This window comes from Brachionichthys hirsutus, chromosome 3, assembly GCF_040956055.1.
Source record: "Brachionichthys hirsutus isolate HB-005 chromosome 3, CSIRO-AGI_Bhir_v1, whole genome shotgun sequence".
Lineage (NCBI taxonomy): Eukaryota > Metazoa > Chordata > Actinopteri > Lophiiformes > Brachionichthyidae > Brachionichthys > Brachionichthys hirsutus.
Window position 1 is genome coordinate 1,113,444 of NC_090899.1, and position 22,138 is coordinate 1,135,581.

The following is a 22,138-nucleotide window of genomic DNA, read 5'->3' on the forward strand; positions in this document are numbered from 1 at the left end:
TCTGTCTAATGAGCTACAATTAGCATCTCTGGTCAGAGCGGGAAGACGAGCCCGGGTCGAGGCGCAGCGTGGGAAATGCCCGACGGGAAACGAACCAGGAGGTACGAGATGAACCGCCGGTGTCTGGCCTCCAGCTGTGCACACGAGGATGATTGTATCCTCCGTCACTGCCAAAGACGGCGACTCATAAAGAGCAGCTGTGGGCCCGGAGTCAGGGTCCAGTAATGTTTGCTCCGGCTGACGTCAGGCGGGTTCTGAGAAAAAGCAACAAGTTTGAGTTCTGCACAGAACCGGGCTTCGTCAGGTGTTTCCGCCTCCCAGCTGCTTTCAGTCAAACGGAAAATCCCCGGGGGGAAAGCGCTCGGGCGGGACGCGAACCCATTTAGGCCGACATAAAGGAGTTCTATCGAACACACGACAGTCGTTCCGTAATAAACGCCAAAGGTTTGCTTGTTTTATTAGCAGGATTAAACCAGAACCTTCGACCAGCCGCCAAAGAATCCATAAAGTTTTCATGCAGATGTGGTTTCAGAGTTGGATCCAGGACCCCCCCCCCCCCCACACACACACACACAATGCAATCTTGGGTTTTTATGAACGTTTTCCCTAATTAGGTAAAAACTGCTGAACTGGCAGGTTTGAGAGGTTTGGGAGGGGGGGGGGGGGTCTGAATTCCTTTCCCTGTTGCATCAGGAAGAGGGTTCTGGGTTCGGGTCCGGATCTTGGGGGGTTTTCCTGGGTCGGTTTTTGCAGGTGTGACCCTGACATGAACAGAAGCAGCCCCCCCCCCCCCGGTGACCCTTGCAGGACTCTTGATGACTCACATTTTTTGCATTGTTGATTACGTTTCAGTCGATTTAGAAGAAGAAGCTGATTCATTGCAGCTTTACAGAAATCTTTTTGTTTTTTATGTGATTAAATCTGATCCGGCTGTTTTCGTTTTGTAAATCTTGACATCAGATGCCGGTAAAAGTTAAACCCCCCCCCCCCCCCAAAGATTTATTTCTAGACTGATCTGTTGTATTTCATGAACAAACTGATGAAACACTCCTGGAGAAAAATCAAACCACAAACCACATGCTAACGAACATGTGACCCCATCACCACCATCATCATCATCATCATCATCATCATCACCCCCATCACCCCCATCATCATCATCCGTCCTCTCGTCTGGCCCCCCCATAAATAAAAGCGGTAGGCGTGGCCACGAAGAGCATAAAATCTCGCCGACCAATCAGACCCTCCGGACGGAGACGCACCTGAGAAGCTGCCAAAAGTCGAGGCGGACTGTCTGCATAAAAGCAGCAATCACGCGCGTCCCCGTCCAGCACCGGTCCACCTCCCGATCACGCGCGTCCCCCCCGTCCAGCACCGGTCCACCTCCAGCAGCAGCCGCCATGCACCTGCGCGCGCCCGACGCCTGCCAGTCCATGCTCGTGCTTTGCGCCCTCCTGAGGAGCTGCCAGCCGTTGAAGAACGACGCCACGGAGCTGCTGTTCTCTCACGTGAGCGCGCCGGTGCAGGTACCGGATGCTCAGGTGAACGTGACCCTGAACCGCGCGCGGAACGGCGGGAGAGGAGCGGCGAACGGGGCGCACCACAGAGGCGGTGAGTGAGAGCGCACGCTGATTTATTTCCTGCTTTGATCTTTTACTGTCTCATCTGGAACTTTTGACGTTTTTATGGACAACCAATCAGGAACCAGAATTGATCCAGATCCGCAGCTCCTGCTAGTTAAAATCATTCCAAGTTTTTACCTCCTTGTTCATCTCATCTTCCGGCTTCATTTATTCAGTCAAAAAACGTTCTAGCCAAATGAGAGGGGGGGGGGGGGGGGGCTTTAAATCATTTGGCCACACCCACAGAAAAAAAAAGGTGAATCACAATAATCCAGCCGCGGTAGAACAGAAAATAAAGTCGGTAAAGTTCCCTGCAGACTGAAGTTCTTGCTGCACGGATTTGAGAAAGTGTCTCCTATCTTAGCAGGACGTCCCACACCGGGCGGGAGCGAATCGGGCCTGCACCTGGGGGGGGGTCAGGAGATGTTCTCCCCTTGAATATAGGAAGTCCCTGAATATGTTGGGAGGAAGGTGGGAAAGAGGAACCTTCATCAAAGGCTGTGATAGAGAGGTGGGGGTGTCGCTGGGGGGTTCTGAACGGACCTGGGCTTGGGTCACTGGGGGTTCTGAACGGACCTGGGCTTGGGTCGCTGGGGGTTCTGAACGGACCCGAGATTGGGTCACTGGGGGTTCTGAACGGACCTGAGCTTGGGTCGCTGGGGGTTCTGAACGGACCTGAGCTTGGGTCGCTGGGGGTTCTGAACGGACCTGAGCTTGGGTCGCTGGGGGTTCTGAACGGACCCGAGATTGGGTCACTGGGGGTTCTGAACGGACCCGGGCTTGGGTCACTGGGGGTTCTGAACGGACCCGAGATTGGGTCACTGGGGGTTCTGAACGGACCCGACCTTGGGTTACAACAGGACAAGGTGCCGCCCGCGCAGACGGCGCCTTGTCCTGTCTTTTCCCCGTCTCCTGCAGTCGTCCTTCCACTTTCCGAGAAGTAACAATCAATAGAATCACCGATGATGACGAAGGTCCGACCGAACTCGATCCCCCTGCAGGTTCTCACGGGTCTCGTTCCGTCTTTCCTCAGAGCGAAGCCAAATCGGATGCCGGGAGCTGAGGTCCACCAAGTACATCTCTGACGGCCGCTGCACCAGCATCAGCCCCATCAAGGAGCTGCTGTGCACCGGCGAGTGTCTCCCGACCCAGATGCTGCAGAACTGGATCGGCGGCGCCGCCCACGGCAGGAAGCTGTGGAGCCGCCGGGGCAACAACCAGGACTGGCGCTGCGTCAACGACAAAAGCCGCACCCAGCGCATCCAGCTGCAGTGCCAGGACGGCAGCACGAGAACGTACAAAATCACCGCGGTCACCTCCTGCAAGTGCAAGAGGTACTCCAGGCAGCACAACGAATCGGGCGGGAAGTTCCAGGAGCCGGGCCCGCTGGCGCCGCAGCTCCTCCACAAGCACAAGCCCAAGAGCAAGAGCAAGAGGAGGCTGGCGAAGAGCCGGCTGAGGGACAACTGGCACGAACCGGAACCCTGAGCGCCGGCGGAGGACACCGGGAGCTTTGTGATGTTTGGGCGCGCCCGTCCAGAACGGTGGATTATGTCTCAGGGGGGGCTCGCTTTTAGGTGGAGCTGGTTCCTCGCTGCGACGCAGAACTGCAGAAGGGCACGCCAAAGACTTTCTCTGGGTTCGAGACGCCGGGAGCAGAAGCGGGTTGCAGGTTGCCGAGCGTTCCGGAGCCACGAGCGAGAAAAATAATCCAGATGTTCCTATATTCATTCCATGTCCAGGGGATTTGCTTTGAAGGCAACAACAACCAGCCCTGTTTTAAATGTGTACATATCAAATATCAAATTCTGCCTTGCCTTTTAATGTGTATAAAATGTAAGATTTACCGTGTAATATATTTTATGTGACATTATATATTATGAGTTTATGTGGCATCAGCTTTTCACCGATCTGTCTTGTAATAACTTTATATGAAATAAATATCACTCGTTATCACGCGCCTCATTCTTAGCGGGCTCCTCGCCAGGTTTGACTGCAATGGGTCGCCATGACGACTCGTGCGGAGTGACGTCTCACCAGTGGAAAAGTCGGGATGCATTTAAATTCAGCAGTTACATCACACGTAGCTAAAGAGGTTTACTGTTAGACATCAGCAGACTTTATAAAACATCATTTATGGATTATCACCTGAGAAATGAAAGGAAATTGTCTCATTTCTGCCTCTTTATCTGGATGCACATCGAAATGTAATGACTTTTCTGATACAGGGGAAACGGTTCGTTTTTGCATGATTAACGGGGAAAAAAAATAAAATTCTCATCGGAAGAAGTTATTATCTTTATCTTTTTATGCTCCAGTGATTAAAAAAAACAAAAAATGTCCCTTGACAGGTCTTTAAGGGGTTTGGAAGATTAATAAACATCGTAGCTTATTTGAATTGTAGCAATTCTTAAAAGTGTCTAAATATTTTTTTTTTCCAGCTAAGAATGTTTACAAAATTTTACAAGCTTAGAAGAACCACACGCTCACACGTCAACCCAAAGGCCTTTATTTTGAAAGGATTCACCGGAAGTGCGCCATTAAGTTCAGCTTAACGGGACGGTTTTCCACTTTTACATCCAAGTTGCATCTTCCGTGCTTCCACGCTGCATCAGTGGAAATGTGACCGACCTGTCGTGACCCCCCACTCACGAAATGATGGACGTTAACCGCCTAAATTTGCGAGACGATGACCGTGGGCAGGACAGGCCCGCTCATCCCGGGACTTTCCCAACTAGCGACGCCGGGAACAGCGTTCCGCAGGCGGCTGAACGCAGCATAGACTTCCCGGTATCTGTGGTCCTTCCTGCCGGCGGCACCGGAGAGAGAACCGGACTCCAGACGCCGAAACAGTTCTGCTTGCTTCTGGGTCGGCCGCTGATAAGCTACACCATCCAGGCTTTTGAGAGGTAGGGAAATATTTAAAAAATAATAAAACTTAAAAAAGGTGAAGTCTGTGAAGATGACGTCACGGCAACAGGACTTCCTGTCTGGATGTCAGAGAAGGCTCCACTGGAAGTAGAAGTTACTTTCAAAAGGTGCTACCGTCGTTACTTCAATTATAAAGTAACTAACTAACTAAAAGGATGCATTGTACGTTTCACTCCTCGACAGTATTTAGCAGATAAATAATATTAAACATATTTATAATTGTGGATGCTCTTCTCTCGCAGGGTGTCGTGGATCCAGCGCATTGTGGTGGTCGTTGCCCAAGAAAGCGTGGCGCTGATGACGGACATCCTCCGGCGCTTCCGCCACAGGAAGGTCCGCGTGGTGCCGGGAGGCTCGACCCGCCACAGATCCATCCGCAACGGAGTCATGGCTCTGGAAGACGGGGAGGACGGGACGAGTCCGGCAGCGGGCAAACCGAAGGTGGTCCTCCTCCACGACGCCGTGAGGCCCTTTGTGGAGGAGGACTTCCTGTACAAGATCGCCATGGCAGCCGAGGAACAAGGGGTCAGTGAGATGAAACGCCGGTTCTCGGCGTTGATCAATGAGTTCAGATTAAAGGTGGCGGACATTTTTATGTGCAACTCTTTCCGTCCAGCAGTTTCTGTTTTTTTTTAAATCTTATCCAGTCCTGCGACAAATAATTCTCGGAAACGTTTGGCTCACGAGGCAACTCGATAAAAAAAAACGTTTAAAGTAAAGATGTAAAGTCGTATCTTCTCTCTGCAGCATGTGGAATACGGAGGACCGAAAACTACCATGATTAAAAATAAAGGCGAGATCAGCTCGTCTGCGGCGTCTTGGAAGCGTTTCGACTTTCTCTCCGGCGCTCCGGTTGTAGCCGCTCGAGCTTTGTGGCCTGTCGGCGTTTCCAGCAGCTCACAAACGCAGGTTAGCGTCTAAATCCAAGAGAGCGACGGATCCTAATCCGTCTACGGAGAGAGGAAAGGACTGGAGAAGGTCGTGTGAAGGGCGCGCCTCCATCACGGGCAGCTGGAGCTGCACGTCGAGCCCCGTCGCCTGCTGCGGCGACCGCGGCGTCTGACCTTCGCTTGCCTCGTGTGTCGCGGTACATTTTTCACAAACACAAAACGTTCCAGCCGGGCTCGGGCCAAGCGAAGACGAACGGATCCGTCAGTCGCACCGCCAGCTTTCACGCGAGGCCGCCGTTTCCCGGCGTGTCTATCCGGGCGATGGATCCGTCGCTCCCGCCGGCGTCGTTTGTTTCCACGGTGACGTGATGATTCACAGCCGCGTGGAGATTCTGCTCCCTGACACGAGGCCAAACGTTTCAGCGCTTGGTGATGAACTTTCACGGCAGGCGGTCTGGTCCTCATTACCTCCCCGGCGTTCACGCTCGTGGCAGGAAGCCCGTCGCCGCAGACGAGCCGCAGATGAATTAGCGGCGTGTAAAACACACACGACACGTGGTCGCTTTGCTTCCGCTCGCATCGCGTAATCCAGGGATTATAACGATCGTTATCTCAGCACAACGTCGAATATTTAGACTTTCAAAGACGGGCGGTCGAGGCGGCGTGCGCGCCAGATGTACGGGACGAGACGGATTTACTCCGGAGCGACTCCCGACTCCACGGAGTTTGATCCGGAAACCGTTTTGTGCGGTGCCGTCGCCGTGAGGAGGGCTCTTCCTTTGATGTAAACTGGATTAGCAGATATACGTATGGGTCCAGCTCTGGACCGGGTTCGGATTCTCAAACCAGAAGGTTTGGTTCGCTGCGCCGACGCCGCAGGACGAGCCTCGTTGTGACGGCGTCAGGCCTTTGAAGTCGGGCTCCGTGAAACCCTTGCGATCGCCTCGCTAAAAAACATCAAAGCATTCATTCTTCTGACTCTCATCGTGACTGAAACGAGACGCAGATTCTCTAATCTGTGGACGACGATGCTTTTTCTGAATTCCATTGCTGCGTTCTAAAAAAACAAACCGCTTAAACCCGGATTTGTGTTTCAGGCCGCCGGAGCCGTGCGACCTCTTGTTTCCACGGTGATAGCCGCCACGCCGGAGGGCTACCTGGACCGTTCTCTGGAGCGAGCCGAATACAGAGCCAGCGAGATGCCTCAGGGATTCACCTATGACGTCATCCGTCGAGCCTATCAGAGGGTAGCGTCCGATCACTTTGCCTCCCGCACGCTAAACGGCGTTCCTGATTTGGGAATGTGGACGCCAGGCCAGTACTGATTTCTCGGACGCTTCTGAATCCCTTCGACCCGCGACGCCGTTCGATGGGAGGCGCCGAGCTGAGCTAAGCGCTAACGCACAGCTCTAATTGGAGCGCCGGTTATTTTTACACCTCGGATTGATTTGAGAGCTCTGTTGGCTTTGGCCTTGTCCTCCCCCCCCCCCCCCTCGAATGAGCTCACCGTTGGGGAGGAAGCAGCGTGGAGGACTGGAGGAAGAAAAACAAAAGACGTTTGGGGTTGATGAAGAGTGCCCCCCCCCCTCCTCCTCCCTGTGTTCTCCTCTTCTAAAGATGGGGGAAGTGTCAGGTTAGGACTGTAGGACATCTCCGCGAGCTGCACATTTGTATCTTGACATCCATTGAGAGCAGAAGAACTCATGGGGAGGGGGGGGGGGGACAAGACAAAGGGAGGACACTTTATCCTGTCCCCAGCCAGAGCTTTTGTACGGGGACAAAATGCCAAAGTTTAAATTACCTCGAGAGCGAGAGAAAACTTCTGCAGTAATTTTTCTCTTCTGTTCCAGGGTCCCTGGAATAAAGGGACCCTGGAAGCCCCCCCCCTGCCCCCCCTCTCTCTTTTCTAACTTGGTAAAATATTACCCAGGTACAATCAGAAAACTGCAGACACAAATCTCAGGTAGCACGGGCTACAATGAGCTCATGGACAGGACCATGTCCTCCTAGGACCATGGACAGACCCATGTCCTCCTCGGACCATGGACAGACCCATGTCCTCCTAGGACCATCTTGACGTCTCACTAATACCGAAGGACAACGTCCTTTCCAGCCTTAACGCAGAGCGATTCAGAAATCCGTTGAGCACTTTCATGTCCTCCGGTGGACGAACCCTCAGAATCGAACCTTCAACTCAGAAAGACGTCTCACAATCTGAAATATTCCGACTAGACGGATCTGTCTGTTGCTCAGATTTACGCCGATGACCCCAACGACCCCCGACCCTGTCGGTGCTTGGAACGGGACATCCGGTCGGCGGCATCGATCTGAACGGCCTCTCTCTCATTCTGCAGTGCAGCGAGTCCGACTTGGACTTCGGCACCGAGTGTCTCCATTTGGCTCTGCAGTACTGCGGCACCAATGCCAAGCTCGTCCAGGGGCCGCCAACGCTGTGGAAGGTGAGCTCACCGGGGTTCTGGTTCGGGGTCTGGCTAGCCTAGCCGAGCGTCGGCTAGGCTAGGCTAGGCTAGGGCTTCTTGGAGTCCAGCGACGGATTTAGCAACAAGGGGTTGCGTCTCAGATACAGAGTTCTACGTGACTTTAAGGGGAAGAACTCAGATATTTGCACTTCTTCTGGTCCAGGTGAACCCGTCCTTTAAACCCAACATGTCCTGTCCTCCAGGTCACCTACAAACGAGATTTGGCTGCTGCAGAGTCCATTATCAAAGGTGAGATCCTTTAGAGACGGCTTCCTGTGCGGACCGTGCGTCGCGGGGTCGTCTCGCGACTTTAAGGTCGACTTTAAGCGGGACGGATGCAGACTAACCGATAATGGCGGCTGCTGCGTTAAGGCGCAGCGACACGGCGGAGGAAATTTGCCCCACTTTGGCCGAGATGTGCACGTTTGAAAGACATTTTGTGATTCCTGCTTCTGCCACTTTGTGCTCCTGTGAGTTGAACCTGCTCCCGGTGTCTCCATTTCAGAGACCCTGTCCCGGACGGCCTGCCTCATCCCGGGTCCGTCTGGAGACGCTGCCGCGCTGGCCGACGCCCTGCGCGAAGCTCTCGGTGCGCTCGGCATGGTAAGACTGCGAGAGACCCCCCCCCCCCCACACACACACACACCCAACGTGAGCTCTTCTTGTGTGGCCCGTCTCTTCGTCGTCCCTCCTCCTTTATTCCCTCCATCCTCTCACTCCCCGGCCTGCAGAGAGCGGATGACTAGATTGATTAGAATAACGTTGTGATTGGCATTCCCAGATTTTAAATCGGTTGCTGTCGGATGCTGTCGGTTGCTGTCGGATCCTGGCGGATGCTGTCGGATGCTGGCGGATGCTGGCGGATCCTGTCGGATCCTGGCGGATGCTGGCGACCACGCGGAGGTTGAAATCGTCTCATGCGTGAATAACAGAAGCAACGTTTTTATTTTATGCCTTTAAGGCCTCTGAATTCAATCAGAATTATTTTCCTGCCGCTCCGGCTCCGTCCTGTTTCCTGCCTCTCATCCCGAGCAGACACTTGCTGACAAGTGCCCCCCCCCCCCCCCCCCCCCGCCCCCCCGTAAAGAAGCGTGTTTTCCCAGCTCGCGCTAAGCCAAGGCATCTGTTTTCTTTGCGCGTAGCCGCTGACGTTGGACGGGTTTGGCGGCGCATCTTTCCTCACGATCCAAACTGCTGATCGTCCTTTTAAGTTTCTCCAAGTCCTTCATCGAGCCGCGCCGAGCGGCTGGGTCTTTCTCTCCGGATCGGGGTCGGCGTGGCGTCGCCCCTCCCTGGATCGGCTGATTGGAACCAGCGCCGTCTGGGCTCAGGTGGACGGCCGGCTAGCGTTTCTCCGGTGCGCGTGTTCGGAACCGGATACTGGGCGTTTGGAAGGGACGGAGATGAAAGGCGAGTGGAAGAAGTGGGAAAATGAGGGATTACCCTTGTGTGTGTGTTTGTGTGCCGGATTCGGCAGCACTTGTGAGGAAGAGGAACGCACTAAGAACACGATAAAGAGATTCTCTTCGGTTTTAACCGCGGAGATCCAGTAAATGCAGTTTAAATCCGAGGTCACCTTCTGAACGAAACGTGTTCCAGGAAGAAGCAGCTTGGAAACGTTTATTTATCCAGGGAAGTTTCTCAGGTGCGTCACGCGGTCCGAAGCATCGACGACAGGTAATCGTTTGACCAATGAGCATCTTCCCAGGAAGGCCAGGCTCGAGCGCATCCCAGGTGAGGGGAGGAGTCCTGGAGCTGTTATAAACGCGTTATTTATTAGTATTAAATCCAAATCCTTTCTCAGAGACGACGTCCTCCATCCTCTGGTCGACCTGCCGAGAGGCTTAAGATGAAGTTTGATGTTATTGGACGTAGCTTTAAGGTGCAGGAGTCCAGATGTTTTCTGTTGATTCATCTTGTTGCGTTAGCTTGGAACGATTAGCGCTCGTTTTACAGTAAGTCCAATAGTTTTATGCCAAGATATCAAATTCTTCCCGTCTTTAAGGTGCTAAAGTTCGTAAAGCTGAATATTCATATTTCATTCGTTCAGTAAAAAATGTAATCCTGATAATCCAGTTAGCGTCTGTCAGTTGGAGCAAAAGATAAATCGCGACAGTCAGAAGTAAAGTGCTATTAAACTCGGCTGTCGGGTGGTGACAGGCGGCCAATCGGAGAGCCGAGTGCACTGATTGGCTGCTCGGGTCAGCGACGCGGTCAGAATCCGAAGCTAGTTAGCATTAGCAGAACAGTGGCCACCAGAAGCTACTGGTCAAGCTCGACTCACGAAACCTCTGATTGACTTTACGGTGCTAAAAGGCAACGTTTTATTTGTCACTGAATGACTTTGTTTGTTCTTTTAATGAATTCATTTTCCGTGTAGACTGAGCTAATCTGGCGATGCAAAATACCAGAATTGCTCCGTCAGTGTGATTTTAAATCGGATCGACTAAACTTTGGCCAAACGGACTTTTCGTGCGTTTGCGTTTCTCCTGTGCTCGGAGCAGTTTCGTAGCCGAGCCTCTGTGGCTTCTTGGCCCTCCAGGCCACGTCTAAATTTAAATAAACATTCTTACTCCAGGATTTCATGCCCAACCTGGTTTAGATCATGTCACTGTTTTATTTTATTTAAACCCTGCAAATCTCCATTTCGGACCGAACTGGTTTTCCTCCTGTAGCCGTGGGCGGTTATCTTCCCATCTGCTTCCCATACCCATTTCCCATTTCCAATTGCTTTCTGTTATTTCGCTGCGTAGAACAACGCTACCTCGATGCCAAACGCCGACTCTGGATGTTTACATCCGTGTTTGTTTCCTGCGTGCGTGAAATCGCAGTGCCAGCCTGGAATTAGGGGCACGGCAAACAAAGAGGAATTTCAAACGGACATTGTGGACCCGGACTGTCGTCCTGTTGCCTCGTGCGCTGCACGGGACGCCGGGGACTAAATGTCCCGGCTCTTTGGGCAGAATAACATTTACGTCATCAATCTTTGACTTAATTTGAAGCATAATGACATTTAGGTTGGCTTGTGTCTGATCACCGTCCCCGGCTTTTGAATCGGGCAGAATTTTCCGACCCATTCAGACGAATAACGTCTTGAAAAGCTTTCTTTAAAAGCTGATAGAAAGTGTGTTTGTATTTATTTACTTTAGATTCCTTTTCTCTAATCATAAAATCTTTCGTGGTTTCGAAGATAAAACAACCAGGTGGTCTGCGCTTGCGTATTAAATCATTTAAAAAGTGGCTGATGGCTCTTGACCTTCGAGCGCTGCAACGCTATCAGGCACGCTGACACAACGAGCAGAATCAAACACTTAGCATCGTCTTACAGGAGCTGGATGTCCTCCCAGACCTGATGAGGGAAAACACCAGGTGTCTGGAGAAGTGGAACTTCATCCAAGTTTCTGTAAGTTCCCGATTTACCACAACTTGAAATGCCTTAAGCGTTCGGGCCAAGAGAGCAATCTAGATTTGAGACGAGTGTCTTGTAGCATATTTCTGTCTTGCCCGTCGTCATGTAGAATAATTGTTGTCTTTGTAAAGTTCTCATCTTGTGTTTTGATGTCCTCGGTCTCCAGGTCGACTGTTCCCGTCTGTCCGAAGTGGAGACGCTGCTGAGCGTCTTGGAGGCAGCGAATCAGGCGCCTCTCCACCCTCTGGTTGTAATCTGGGTGAGATCCCGCCTCCACCCTCAGACCATGCTAACATGCTAACACGCTCACAATTACATGACTGGAATCGGCTTCATTTAGCACATTAGCATGCTATACTTTATTCATGAGATGCTCCAGAGCACACCTGAAGAGTCCCTTCCTTCATTGGTGTCGTGCGTTTCGCCGTGCCCCGCCCCTTTTAACAAACAACACTTCCCGAGTCCATTTATTCCAGTTGAGACTTATTCTTTCACCTCACGGTCATCTAAATCCTGGACCCGTTTGGATCCGTGGCGTTTGCCGTCTCTCCCAGCAGGCCAGTTCGAATCCTTGTGGTAAATATAATACCGCGCTGCGGTTCACTTTAAAGTATTTTTGATTTAATGATGTGCGAGAAGAAAAATGAAGGTATCAGGAAACAGTCCTGAAGGGAGAACGGGAATATCCGTCCCAAATGTTCCGGCGTTCCATCCGAAGGTTGTTTGTTGCTCTCAGAACCGCAGACGTGAACCACATGGTGGCTTCGGGTGAGAAGTCAGCGGATCAAAGTCTGCAGCTTACCTCATTGAGCATTATGAGTCCAGTAGTTGTTGAGCTATTTCAGTCCGGACCGGAGCGTCGACGTGTCCAAGCCTGTCCTAAACGCCCCGGACACTCGGTGACTTGGCTGTTTGTGTCTGAAGTGAAGGCTGAATGTTAGAAGCCCAAACCCGCAAAGTTTTGTCAAAATGAAATACGATAAACGAAATATAAATAAAGCTGAAGATGGAGCACGACCTTAAAAACCAGTAAAACCAGTTTGCCGTCTCCGTGAGGGAAAATGTCAGACTGGATTAACCTCGATCTCCACACACTGACTTTTCAATTAAGCCCTAATCCCCCCCCCCCCCACCCAAAACCATTCATTATTACAGGTTCAACTGTCTCCGTCCCGCCACAATAAAAGCATCTGTGTTGAAGCTATTCCTCATTAACTTCTATTATTCCTGTTCTTTTAAGATTATGGCTGCTTTGCCGCTCCGTGCCTCACAAAGCTCCAACGACATTAACGCTTTAGCATCCACAGTTTATTGGAAGTAACGGTAATAATTACCAATTTCCCAATGATTCAATCAGGACAACGAATGAGGCTCCGGCTTTTAGGAGGTGCTTGTGAGCTGCGTTTGAGGTGATCAGAATGTTTTCACGGTGAAATCACTTGTAGCCACCGGAGGTGTGAGAAAACACTGATACACAGAAGTATATTTCTGTCGATGTAATCCGGGTCTCCATGTCGGCGCCTCAGTTATCGGCGTCGTTTCCCACACTCTGAATGAACTTCTCTTAAACAGACATCTGGTGGGGGACAGATTCTGTTACTGAGAGACAAATCTTTTTTTCTTCTTGTGAAAACGTCACCTGAAGTCCACCACAGGTACCTCGATGAGCCCGGTGGGTGTTTGGAAACCCGACACCTCCCGCGCGGCAGGGGGGGGGCGGGGGGGTCGCTCCACCTCGGGCCTCACTTACCCCTTAAACACCCCCGTCCAAAAAAATTATCTGAGACGGAAAATACCAAAAATAAATTGATCAAATCTGTTTTAGCGCTTTCAAAAAAGGCCCGTTTAGAAATGACCTTCAGCTGAAACACAGACCGAGCGCCAAAAACAAGTCCAGGTAATGCGAAAGAGAGAAAGCCACGGAGGCCGTTGTGCATCCATCACTGCAGATGTCACACACACACACACACACACACACACACTTGTGTTTCCATCACTTCAGAGCACGTTTAAGTTCACTTGAATTAATTTCTCTGGGGTTTACCCAAAACGTAACTACTTTTTGGCCAATGCTAACCGTAACATTAACATCTGTACACACACACACACACACACACAGTCTGAAGTTTAGAGGGATCGACTCACTTCCTCACCAGAACAAAACCGTTTGAGTTCCCACAGTCAACATGCTTCTATTTTCCTCCGTTCTTCTTTCTTCTTTTATTTTCTGCTCTTTTATTTCACCTTTCCGTTTAGACTATTCTTCTTTTATTCTGCTTCTGCCTCTAACGTTTGAGTTCTCTTCCGCAAAAACGTGAATTCCCGAAGAGATGATATATAAAAAAAGGTGCTTTAAATAAAAAGGTGCTTTAAATACGTCTGGGAACGTTTCCCAGAACTCCGCAAATCCACCTCGAAACAAATTGTCTACAAATGAAAAAGACTTGGAACGATAGTGAACCATTCCAGAAGCGGGAAACCTTCCAAAATCCATCCTGACTGCACGGCAAACCCCCAAAAAGAAACCCTCCAGTGTCCTGCAGAGCGCCCCCTGTCCCCCATAAGGCCCGAGTCCATGGCTACACCAGTCGACCATGGGAGAGTGATGAGGTGCTGACCCAGAAGAACATTAAGGCTCGTCTGAATCTTGCCACAGGGAAACTTGAAAACCATCAAAGCTTTGGAAGAAAGGTCTGAAGGAGCGGCGGGTTGAAAGTGAAGCTGTTTGGAAGGCAGGAGGTCCTTTCACATCGTGTGTGAACCCAACACAAAGAACTCTGTACCCCGCGGTCAAGCATGGAGGTGCTGGTTCCGCCCCGGGAAGACTTGCCTTAATTTAGGGAAACCTCTGAGGGACTGTGTCGGGTCCGTCCGTCCGTGGGGTGAACAGGAAGTCCAGACCTGGACCCCGTTGAGGTGGCCCCAGCGGGACCGGATGCGGGTTCATGTTCACAAACCGGGGATCCGGGATGTTTGGTGGGAATCGCTGCTTCTAAATAAACCACCTGAGGTATCAAGTTAACATTTTCAACTTTCTCGTAGGTCAAATTTTACTGGCGAGGATCCAGCACTGCATTTGTATTTTGTATATATATATTTTTTAACCTTACTTCATTCTAAATCTAATTCTGCGTATACTCTCAAAGGGAGTCCAAACATTCATCTTGTTGTGTAAGTCATTGTCAAATAAATTACCTTTGTCCTTGATCCCCGCTTACCATAAAGGATCTGTCGGACATTTATTTTATGCCGCTGTCCGACCTGATTCCACGGTCGTATTAGACGGTGTCTAACTTCGGGAGCTGCGACACGGAGAAGTGTGCAGCAAGGCGCCGTGCTCTGCTGCTGGAGAGCGCCGCGCCTGCGGATCATAAAGCTTGGCTCGGCACCGAAGCTTTTTCCTGTCTTGTTTTCGCACCTTGTGATCCAGCGCAGCTTGCATCACATGGCAGTGATCAGTGGAGGGGTAATTAAGTTTGAAGTGGTGCCCCGGAGGGCGGAGCGGCGGACCGGCCGGCGGTCGCCATTTCAAACCAGCTGTGGAAACGCGATGCCGTCACCTTCAGCCGACCATTAAACCCGGATTGTTTTTACCACCTTGTCCGATGTTGTTAGCGGTTTTTCTGTTTCTGATTGGTCTGTTGTTTTATTATGTAAAGACCACAGGAAGTCCTTTCTGATTGGCTGGCCGGTTAAGATCAAGTATCAGGATGTTTTACCACCTTGCATCAAGTTCATCCAAGTGGCCATAGTGACGACTCTTCCTAACATCTCTGAGGCAGACTTGGTAAATGTGAGGTATTACTAATATTTTAAGGATATACAACAAATAAATGCAGGGAATAAATCTTATCAAACGAGCCCCAGAGGCGCCGGAGAGAGTTGTCCTGGACGGGGCATTCAACCAACCTGCGCTAAAGTCTTTCCCAACACTTTCTGAAACAATCAGGCCCGCCAAGTCGAACGTGTTGAAACGGCTCCTGGAACAATGAGCTGTAATTTCTCCAGACAGGAAGCATACTCGCTGTCTGGTTAAGAGATCCTGGCTATTGGCTGGCAGGTTTTTTTTTCGGTATTTAGCACGGTGACCTTTGTGTTTCTACAGGTGCACCTGAGTGCTTCAGATGAGCTGTCCGTCAACGCGGCCGCGCCGGCAGCGATCAGGGACCTGGCCTCTGCAGCCGAGCGCCGAAATGTCCTCGTCTACGCCATTCAGCTTCAGCAGTCGAAGGTGAGCGCTCGGTCCAACTTCTTCATGCGTTTCTTCTGGTCTTGCTAAAGTCGGCTGAAGAGCACAAATGTTCAGAGATGCCAAACACAACACTTGTCAGGCCTTTGTGCTTCGGGCGCGCTTCGCTGTCTTGTATCAGACCTTTGCATGATGTGAGCACGGAGTCCCGGACAAACATCCTTTCACGTGCAAATGGAAATAGAGTTGTTCTTCTTGTTCTTGTTTTAGTTGAGATAAAGTAATGCTTATCCTTTCTTCGATAGTAACTCCCCAGATCTGCAACTATAGCACCTAATCAATCGCTAATGGTCAGTCAGACGGGACACACAGAGGAGACGGTCTCATGAATGATTATTTTTGGGTAACATGTAAAATGGTTTTGAGGTTTTATTGGCAGAATCCCGATGGTTGAGGTCGAAGCTTCATTCAGGTACAAACTCCCCGGTCAAGCTGTGCCGTGGGACTCCGAGGCGAGGCCCACCGAGGGTGCGCTGGACCCGCCGGCGTGTGTGTGGCTGCCCTGACAGCCAAACTAACTGCTCAATAATTACAGGATCATATAAAGTGGAATTATCCTTCCAGCACAGCGGGAAACGGCAGGTATCACCCTACCAAAGCCGTCTAGTCAAATCCCAAGCTCTGGACCAGACGCGCCGGCCAAGCCTGAGGCAGACGCTGAATATTCATGGGGTTGCTGGCTTTAAATATGACATCCATCATCATCTACGTTCCGACCGACTGCAGCGATGCGATCAATGAGGCTTCTTGGCAGACGCGTCGCCGTTCATTTATAAAAGCCGCTCTGCCTCTGGCGAGGGGGACGTTTGAGCAAGTCTGTTTTATTCACTCCTGCAAAAAGAAAGTGTGAAGGATTAGCTGAAGGAGGAGGCCCCGGCCTTCTGCGGTTAGTTATCCGGCGTGACGGGTCGGGCCTCGACGTGGCAGCGCCGCCGCCGGACTAAAACGAGAGTTTTTGAGTTCCTGATAGGGAGGCGTGCGATGCGCCGGCCCACGTAGGAGTTCGATTCAGCCGTGGGACGCTGGACGTCACGGTTTTCCCCTGAAGTATCGAGACTAACGCTGCTAATTAGTCAGCGGTGCTTCATCTCCTCAGAGGATAGGCAGAAGCGAGGGAGGGACTGGATGGAGATGATGCTTGTCTCGACATGATAAACGGCCTGTCGCTATGAGAGGGTGGGATAGGAGAACACCGAATGTGTAAATCATCGTTAATTATAATTGGGATAACTCTTGGCAGATGGCTGAAGACATATTTTTGGGGTCAGCCAACGAGTGAACATTTTGTCCTACCAGTGGTGGTCTAAGGAAGGACAACTGGCTCATTGATGGAGTTGATGAGCAAAGGCTAGCCGCTGCTGTCCAAGTTCTACCCTCGCCAAAACTGCTGAAAAGGTTCAGATACAAAGGCGTTAGAACTCCGGCTACAGGCTGGCCGAAGCGTAGACCAGTCAGAGTGCTAGGAACACATAGTGGCACCCTGGGAGCTACTTCTGGGGGTCGATGCCTTGCTCCAAAGGTAGTGCTCAGGAGGCGAACCGCCACCTCTCCAGCCACCAGTCCATCCCCTCGCCTTAGACTGGAGTCAAACCGGCTGCTCTCTGGTTCCCAGGCCAAGTCTTTATGTACTCAGCTGCTGCCAGAGTCAAAGTCTCTTCATCTCAGGCCAGTTGAGCATCTCTATGATTTTTTTTGGATCGATGGAAGGGACCACACCCCAAAACTCACAGGACTTGAAGGACCTGTTGGTTCCAGATACTACAGCAGACCACCAGAGGGCCGGGGTCCCTGCCTTGCCCAGTCAACATCTACTTTTTATTGAAGGACCAGTAGGACAGCTCGTCCTTTGTCCTGTGATGTTGAAATGAACTAAAGTGCTCAACGGTCCGCATCAACACCGTTCTTAAGTGTGTGACATTTGGGGAGAGTTTATGAGGGTTCATAAAAGTTGACGGATCAGGTCATGGGTTCGCCAGACCTCGAGCCGACCGTCATTCTGTCATTTTTGCATTTGCGAGCAGCTCCGTCAGTCTCCACAGACACATTGCAGGAACGACACCAACCCAGTCGGACAGACCCCCCCCCCCCCCAACGCAAAACTGGCTGGAGAACCGATCCACAGTCAATAACAGAATATCAAAATAAGAGTCGCACGCTACGGGGAATATTTAGAAACCTGTAAACACTGTGCAAAAATGTAAAATAGAGCATTTGATAAAATATGATGGGATTCTTTTGGGATTTCCTGTCATGGTTCCAAATAAACCTGCATTTCTGTCTTTACATTTTACTATAATGGTGGGATAAAATGTGCAGACAAAGACGATCAATCAAATTTATAGGAGCGTGACAGGTCGAGGTGTGACGTCAGCGCTTGAACTTTTGCTACTCCCAAAATGATTGCGCTCGTTTGTCATCACAGACTTCATTTTGAGCTCTGAACGCAGCAACGAGAAGAACAACCGCGGAGAACGCTCGCCGCCCCTCGCCTCTCATTACGAAGCCCTCGGAGGAATTATTGGACGCAAACCGCCTCAGCCATTTGGCTAATTGAATTTTAACCTTTGACCATTAAAATGCATGAGCACATGGAATTGGGTTCGTCTGAGCGCGGCTGGGAAAACGATCCGGCTCATCGACCTTTTGTCGTGTCTGCTTGGACCGAAAGTGGATTTTCTCAAACGAGGCGTGGCCGTGGCTTCACGGTAACCGCGAGGCCCGGCGCGTCTAGCGGCGTGTCGCTTTGCTTTGTCAAGAGGAGAGAGTGAAATGGAGTCACGGACAATGGGCGGCGGCCCCTCTGAACGGACGCGTGATCAAAGCACTTCTCCGGAGTCCTCTTCTGTTTGCGTCGTTGTCCCTCCGAGGAAGATGCCCGCTAGCCAAACGGCAGGTGCGATAACGTGTGAAAACCTCCAACCGATCTGAAGACGTTGGCTGAGAACCTGCAGACATCGGATCCCCGTAAAGCCGGCGTGGTGTTTAGGAACCGATGACGGAATGCGCTATCGGTGTCTGCGGCGGCGATAGGAAGTGTCACTGGATCCCTCCCTGCGCAGGGTCCTGGCGACTTGTCATCCGCTGAAAAGAGGGTTGTCACGGTGATATATGGGTTTTGTAATCCCTGCAGTGAGAGCCCTGATGTTTACCCAACCCCATATTTCCTCCTCCTCAAAGAGCCCGTACTGGGAATCCAAAACCTGAGAAGAGATTAGCAGGCCGGGAAGAAAAGGAGAGGAAGAAAAGGAGAGGGCTCTATAGGTCTATTCTCCTCTACCTGTTCAGATCTGGGTCTGAAAGGCAGACGGGTGAAACCGTATACGACCCGGCGAGGCTCTTGCTGTGACACTTGTGGAGTTGTACCCCGATCGGGGTCAAGGCGCATCAGGGAGGACTGTCGTCGCCGTGGTTTCGGGACACGCAACTTTCTCAGGCTACATGCGATAGTTTATAGCGGTGAAGACGGAAGAGTGGGTTTAATGGGGCGCTGCATGAAAGGAAACTGGTGGGAAAAGGTTCTGGCGAGATCAGTTCATCAGAACCGTCCGACACCGATGGCTGGTCGGGCGTCACGAGCCAACTGTGAGGAATCGGGATTTCAGGAGGGCCATTATCCGTTTAGGCAAAGCTAACGGTCTAAAGCCATGCTAGTTCCTGCCAGGCCGAAGTTAAAGTTGAGGGATTACCAAAGATCCTACAGTTCACCCAAAGGGGGGGGGGTCAACTCTGGGCCCAAAGACATTTCATCTCCAAAGTTATTAGCCATCGGCGTCTTCGCCAAGTCTTTCCTGAACGGGAGATATTTCACCGTTCAAGTGAAAATGTTGCGGGGGAATCCCGACATCTCCATAAAGACGGAAGCTCGCGGATCACTCCACGCCTCGGTGATGGCGTTTGTGGAGCGTTTGGGCCTGAAGCCTCGGGAGCGACTCGAACATGTGCGGCGTATCAAGGCTGCTCCAGATGCGCGGCGGTATGCGCAACTTTAAAGGAATTAGAAAGCGGTGTTTACTCAGATTTTTCCGATTAAAAGGAGCGAGCGCCGTTTGGACTGGAGCCACCGGCAACCGGGATCCGGCATTCCGAGGGAGAAGTGGTGTTACGAACAAACCGTGCATTCCCGTAGAAGATTAATGCGAGTCATGCCTCCATAATTAGTTTGTAAACGCTGAATCACTCCGAATGAGGCCAGAACATGCGTTTGCGCTTGGTTGCCACTTGGGTCCGAGCCGGTTCTGACCACCCACGGTTTGCTTCTGATGCACATTCTCGCCTGACTGGGTGCGGTGGGGCTCAGGCTGCGGTATTTATCTGCTGCCCCACCCCACTCGGGAGGGCAAGAACCTCTGCCAAGGTTAAACGGTCTGATTATTCGCACACAGCAAAGTCGTAAGATCGCGAGCGTGCCGGAAGACGCAAGAATTCTGGGAAACATTAAAAGTAAATGCAAACAAGGATCCAGAACGTCGCCATTTGATACAGCGGGCTGAAACATTACCACCGCCGGATTCCAGCGTTCACACGACACCTGCAGCGTGATGTGTGTGTGTGTGGGCCGGGGGGGGGGGGTGATACCGCCATGGCCGCCGCTGCTTTGACGTGTGTTTCCGTTTTAACTGTCAACCGAATTCAAAGTGAACTTTAGAAATGCTGCAAAACGAAGCCGTTGGGCGCATTTCCATGCGGTGGTTTTAAGCGAGGACCATGAGAACAAATGTTTCCCATGAACGTTCTCCTTCCTCCTCATCCTCATCCTCCTCAAACAAAAAACAGCTCATCAGACACTTAAGCAGATTTCCCCTTAAGAGCATGAACTCTTGCCTAATCCAATTTGAAATTATTAAGCCCATCGAAAAAATGTTTTATTAAAATCCATCAAATCGTCTAATTGTTGAGAAAAAAAAAATCCCTTCACTGTTTAAGGAAGTGAAAGAAAAATCCCGAATCTGCACCTCTCCGGTATTTAATGGATTCTTCCCTTCCACATGCCAAACCCCCTCCCGTCAGCTTTCAAGTTGTCCCACAAGAACCTTTCATTTTCCTCAGATATATCAAGATATCTGCAGGATGGGATCACAGCGAACTCGAATCAATCGTCCTGCTTTCGTTCTCCTATTTGGCAGTTTGTATCGTCAGAAATGAATGTTTTCGGATGAATCTGGGTTCTGCTGCTGGAGCAGCTTGTGGTAGCGGTAGCGGTAGCTTCTGGGCTTCACGCTACATCCATCAGCTATCCTGATAGTGCCCCCCCCCCCCCCCCGATGTTTAGTCTGCGCCCACTGATGTTTTGACAACTTCAACTGACGCTTGTGTGTTTGGCTTGAGCCCCGCCGCGATAACGATCGACTCGCAGTAAGGATGGAAGCGCGGGTGCGAAGCCTCGGCCGGGATGCGAAGCCTCGGCCGGGATGCGAAGCCTCGTTCAGGATGCGAAGCCTCGGCTGGGATGCGAAGCCTCATTCAGGATACGAAGCCTCATTCAGGATACGAAGCCTCGGCCGGGATGCGAAGCCTCGGCCGGGATGCGAAGCCTCGGCCGGGATGCGAAGCCTCGGCCGGGATGCGAAGCCTCGGCCGGGATGCGAAGCCTCGATCGGGAGGCGGAGCCTCGGCCGGGATGCGAAGCCTCGATCGGGATGTGTGCTGCTGAAAAGCATGCTGTAATAAATGTCTTGTTTGGTGAAATATTCCTGCATCTGTACCGGAACTGAGACGGTCCCGGGACGTCGACTGCACCCGCCCCCGGGCTGTTGGAAGTGATCCAGCCCGATAAGTAAATGAGGCGTCCGTGGAGCGCGTTCCCTCGTTCCCTTCCCCCCCGCATGGGGGGTTTGGTATGTCCCACTCCATAAATCCCCGGCTTGCCTCCATGCTCTCGTACCGCCGCCACTAAAGGGCCATTGTTCTGCTCGCTGTTTTGAGGGATGTCTTTCGGTAAGTTGAACTCAAACAAAGTCGTTTCTCACCAGAGCTTGTTGGAAAAGTTCACGCTGGGGGGGGGGGGGGGGGGGTCCAGTCGGAACTAAAGACCCCCCAGCCACCCAGCCACCACCCTGTGCTCCATTCTCAGCGGGGTTTTCCTTTCCTGATGAGAGGACACCGGAGAAGAATTCGTACATTAGATGTTGTGTTTGCCCAACGGACGCCCCCCCCCCACCCCCCACCCTCTCCCCAACGCCTAGACAGGATATTTTGGAAAGCCACGTTGAAAGAGCCTTGCCAATGTACCGTGAACAGATTGTGTGGCGACAATTGTTCTCTCACCAGGGCCTGAAACGCAGTTTTCAGCACCGAGGACTCGCAGCCAGACGAGAGTCGGGTGGGAGTCGGACCAACAACCTCGCATTACAGCCAAGGCGAGGTGGGACGGACCCAAGCACCTAACAGGCACTAAATAACGGCACTAAAACATTCCTGGAGGCTCGTCATCGGCGATCCTCGACATCAGCTTCAGCTCCGAGACTTTCATCTCCGAGCCAAGCTTTTATTTTGAAAGGCCGACCTTTCAGATGTAAGATATGACGTTTGTTTCGATCCAAGAAGCTGCAGTAAATATT

General features: G+C 51.5%; 2 protein-coding genes across 2 annotated transcripts in view; both read left to right on the plus strand.

Moving 5' to 3' along the window:
• The first annotated feature begins 1,400 nt into the window (after nt 1-1,400).
• sostdc1a (sclerostin domain containing 1a) lies at nt 1,401-3,125 on the plus strand. Its single transcript, XM_068760424.1, has 2 exons — nt 1,401-1,611; nt 2,656-3,125. The coding sequence occupies exons 1-2, from the start codon at nt 1,401-1,403 to the stop codon at nt 3,108-3,110; spliced, it is 666 nt and encodes a 221-aa protein (XP_068616525.1). The 3' UTR covers nt 3,111-3,125.
• Nucleotides 3,126-4,280: 1,155 nt separating this feature from the next.
• The window catches only part of crppa (CDP-L-ribitol pyrophosphorylase A), a 21,572-nt gene continuing 3,714 nt past the window's right edge, over nt 4,281-22,138 (plus strand). Inside the window, exons 1-9 of the mRNA XM_068760397.1 lie at nt 4,281-4,531; nt 4,796-5,078; nt 6,541-6,690; nt 7,798-7,902; nt 8,127-8,172; nt 8,429-8,526; nt 11,252-11,326; nt 11,499-11,591; nt 15,438-15,563. Coding sequence (XP_068616498.1) covers nt 4,281-4,531; nt 4,796-5,078; nt 6,541-6,690; nt 7,798-7,902; nt 8,127-8,172; nt 8,429-8,526; nt 11,252-11,326; nt 11,499-11,591; nt 15,438-15,563 — 1,227 coding nt within the window. The remainder of the gene's footprint in view (nt 4,532-4,795; nt 5,079-6,540; nt 6,691-7,797; nt 7,903-8,126; nt 8,173-8,428; nt 8,527-11,251; nt 11,327-11,498; nt 11,592-15,437; nt 15,564-22,138) is intronic.

Bases quoted from the DNA above. Each gene is read 5' to 3' on its own strand.
- sostdc1a (XM_068760424.1), top strand. From the start codon at position 1,401: ATGCACCTGCGCGCGCCCGACGCCTGCCAGTCCATGCTCGTGCTTTGC. The intron at 1,612-2,655 runs GTGAGTGAGAGC...GTCTTTCCTCAG, and splicing joins CGGGGCGCACCACAGAGGCG to AGCGAAGCCAAATCGGATGC.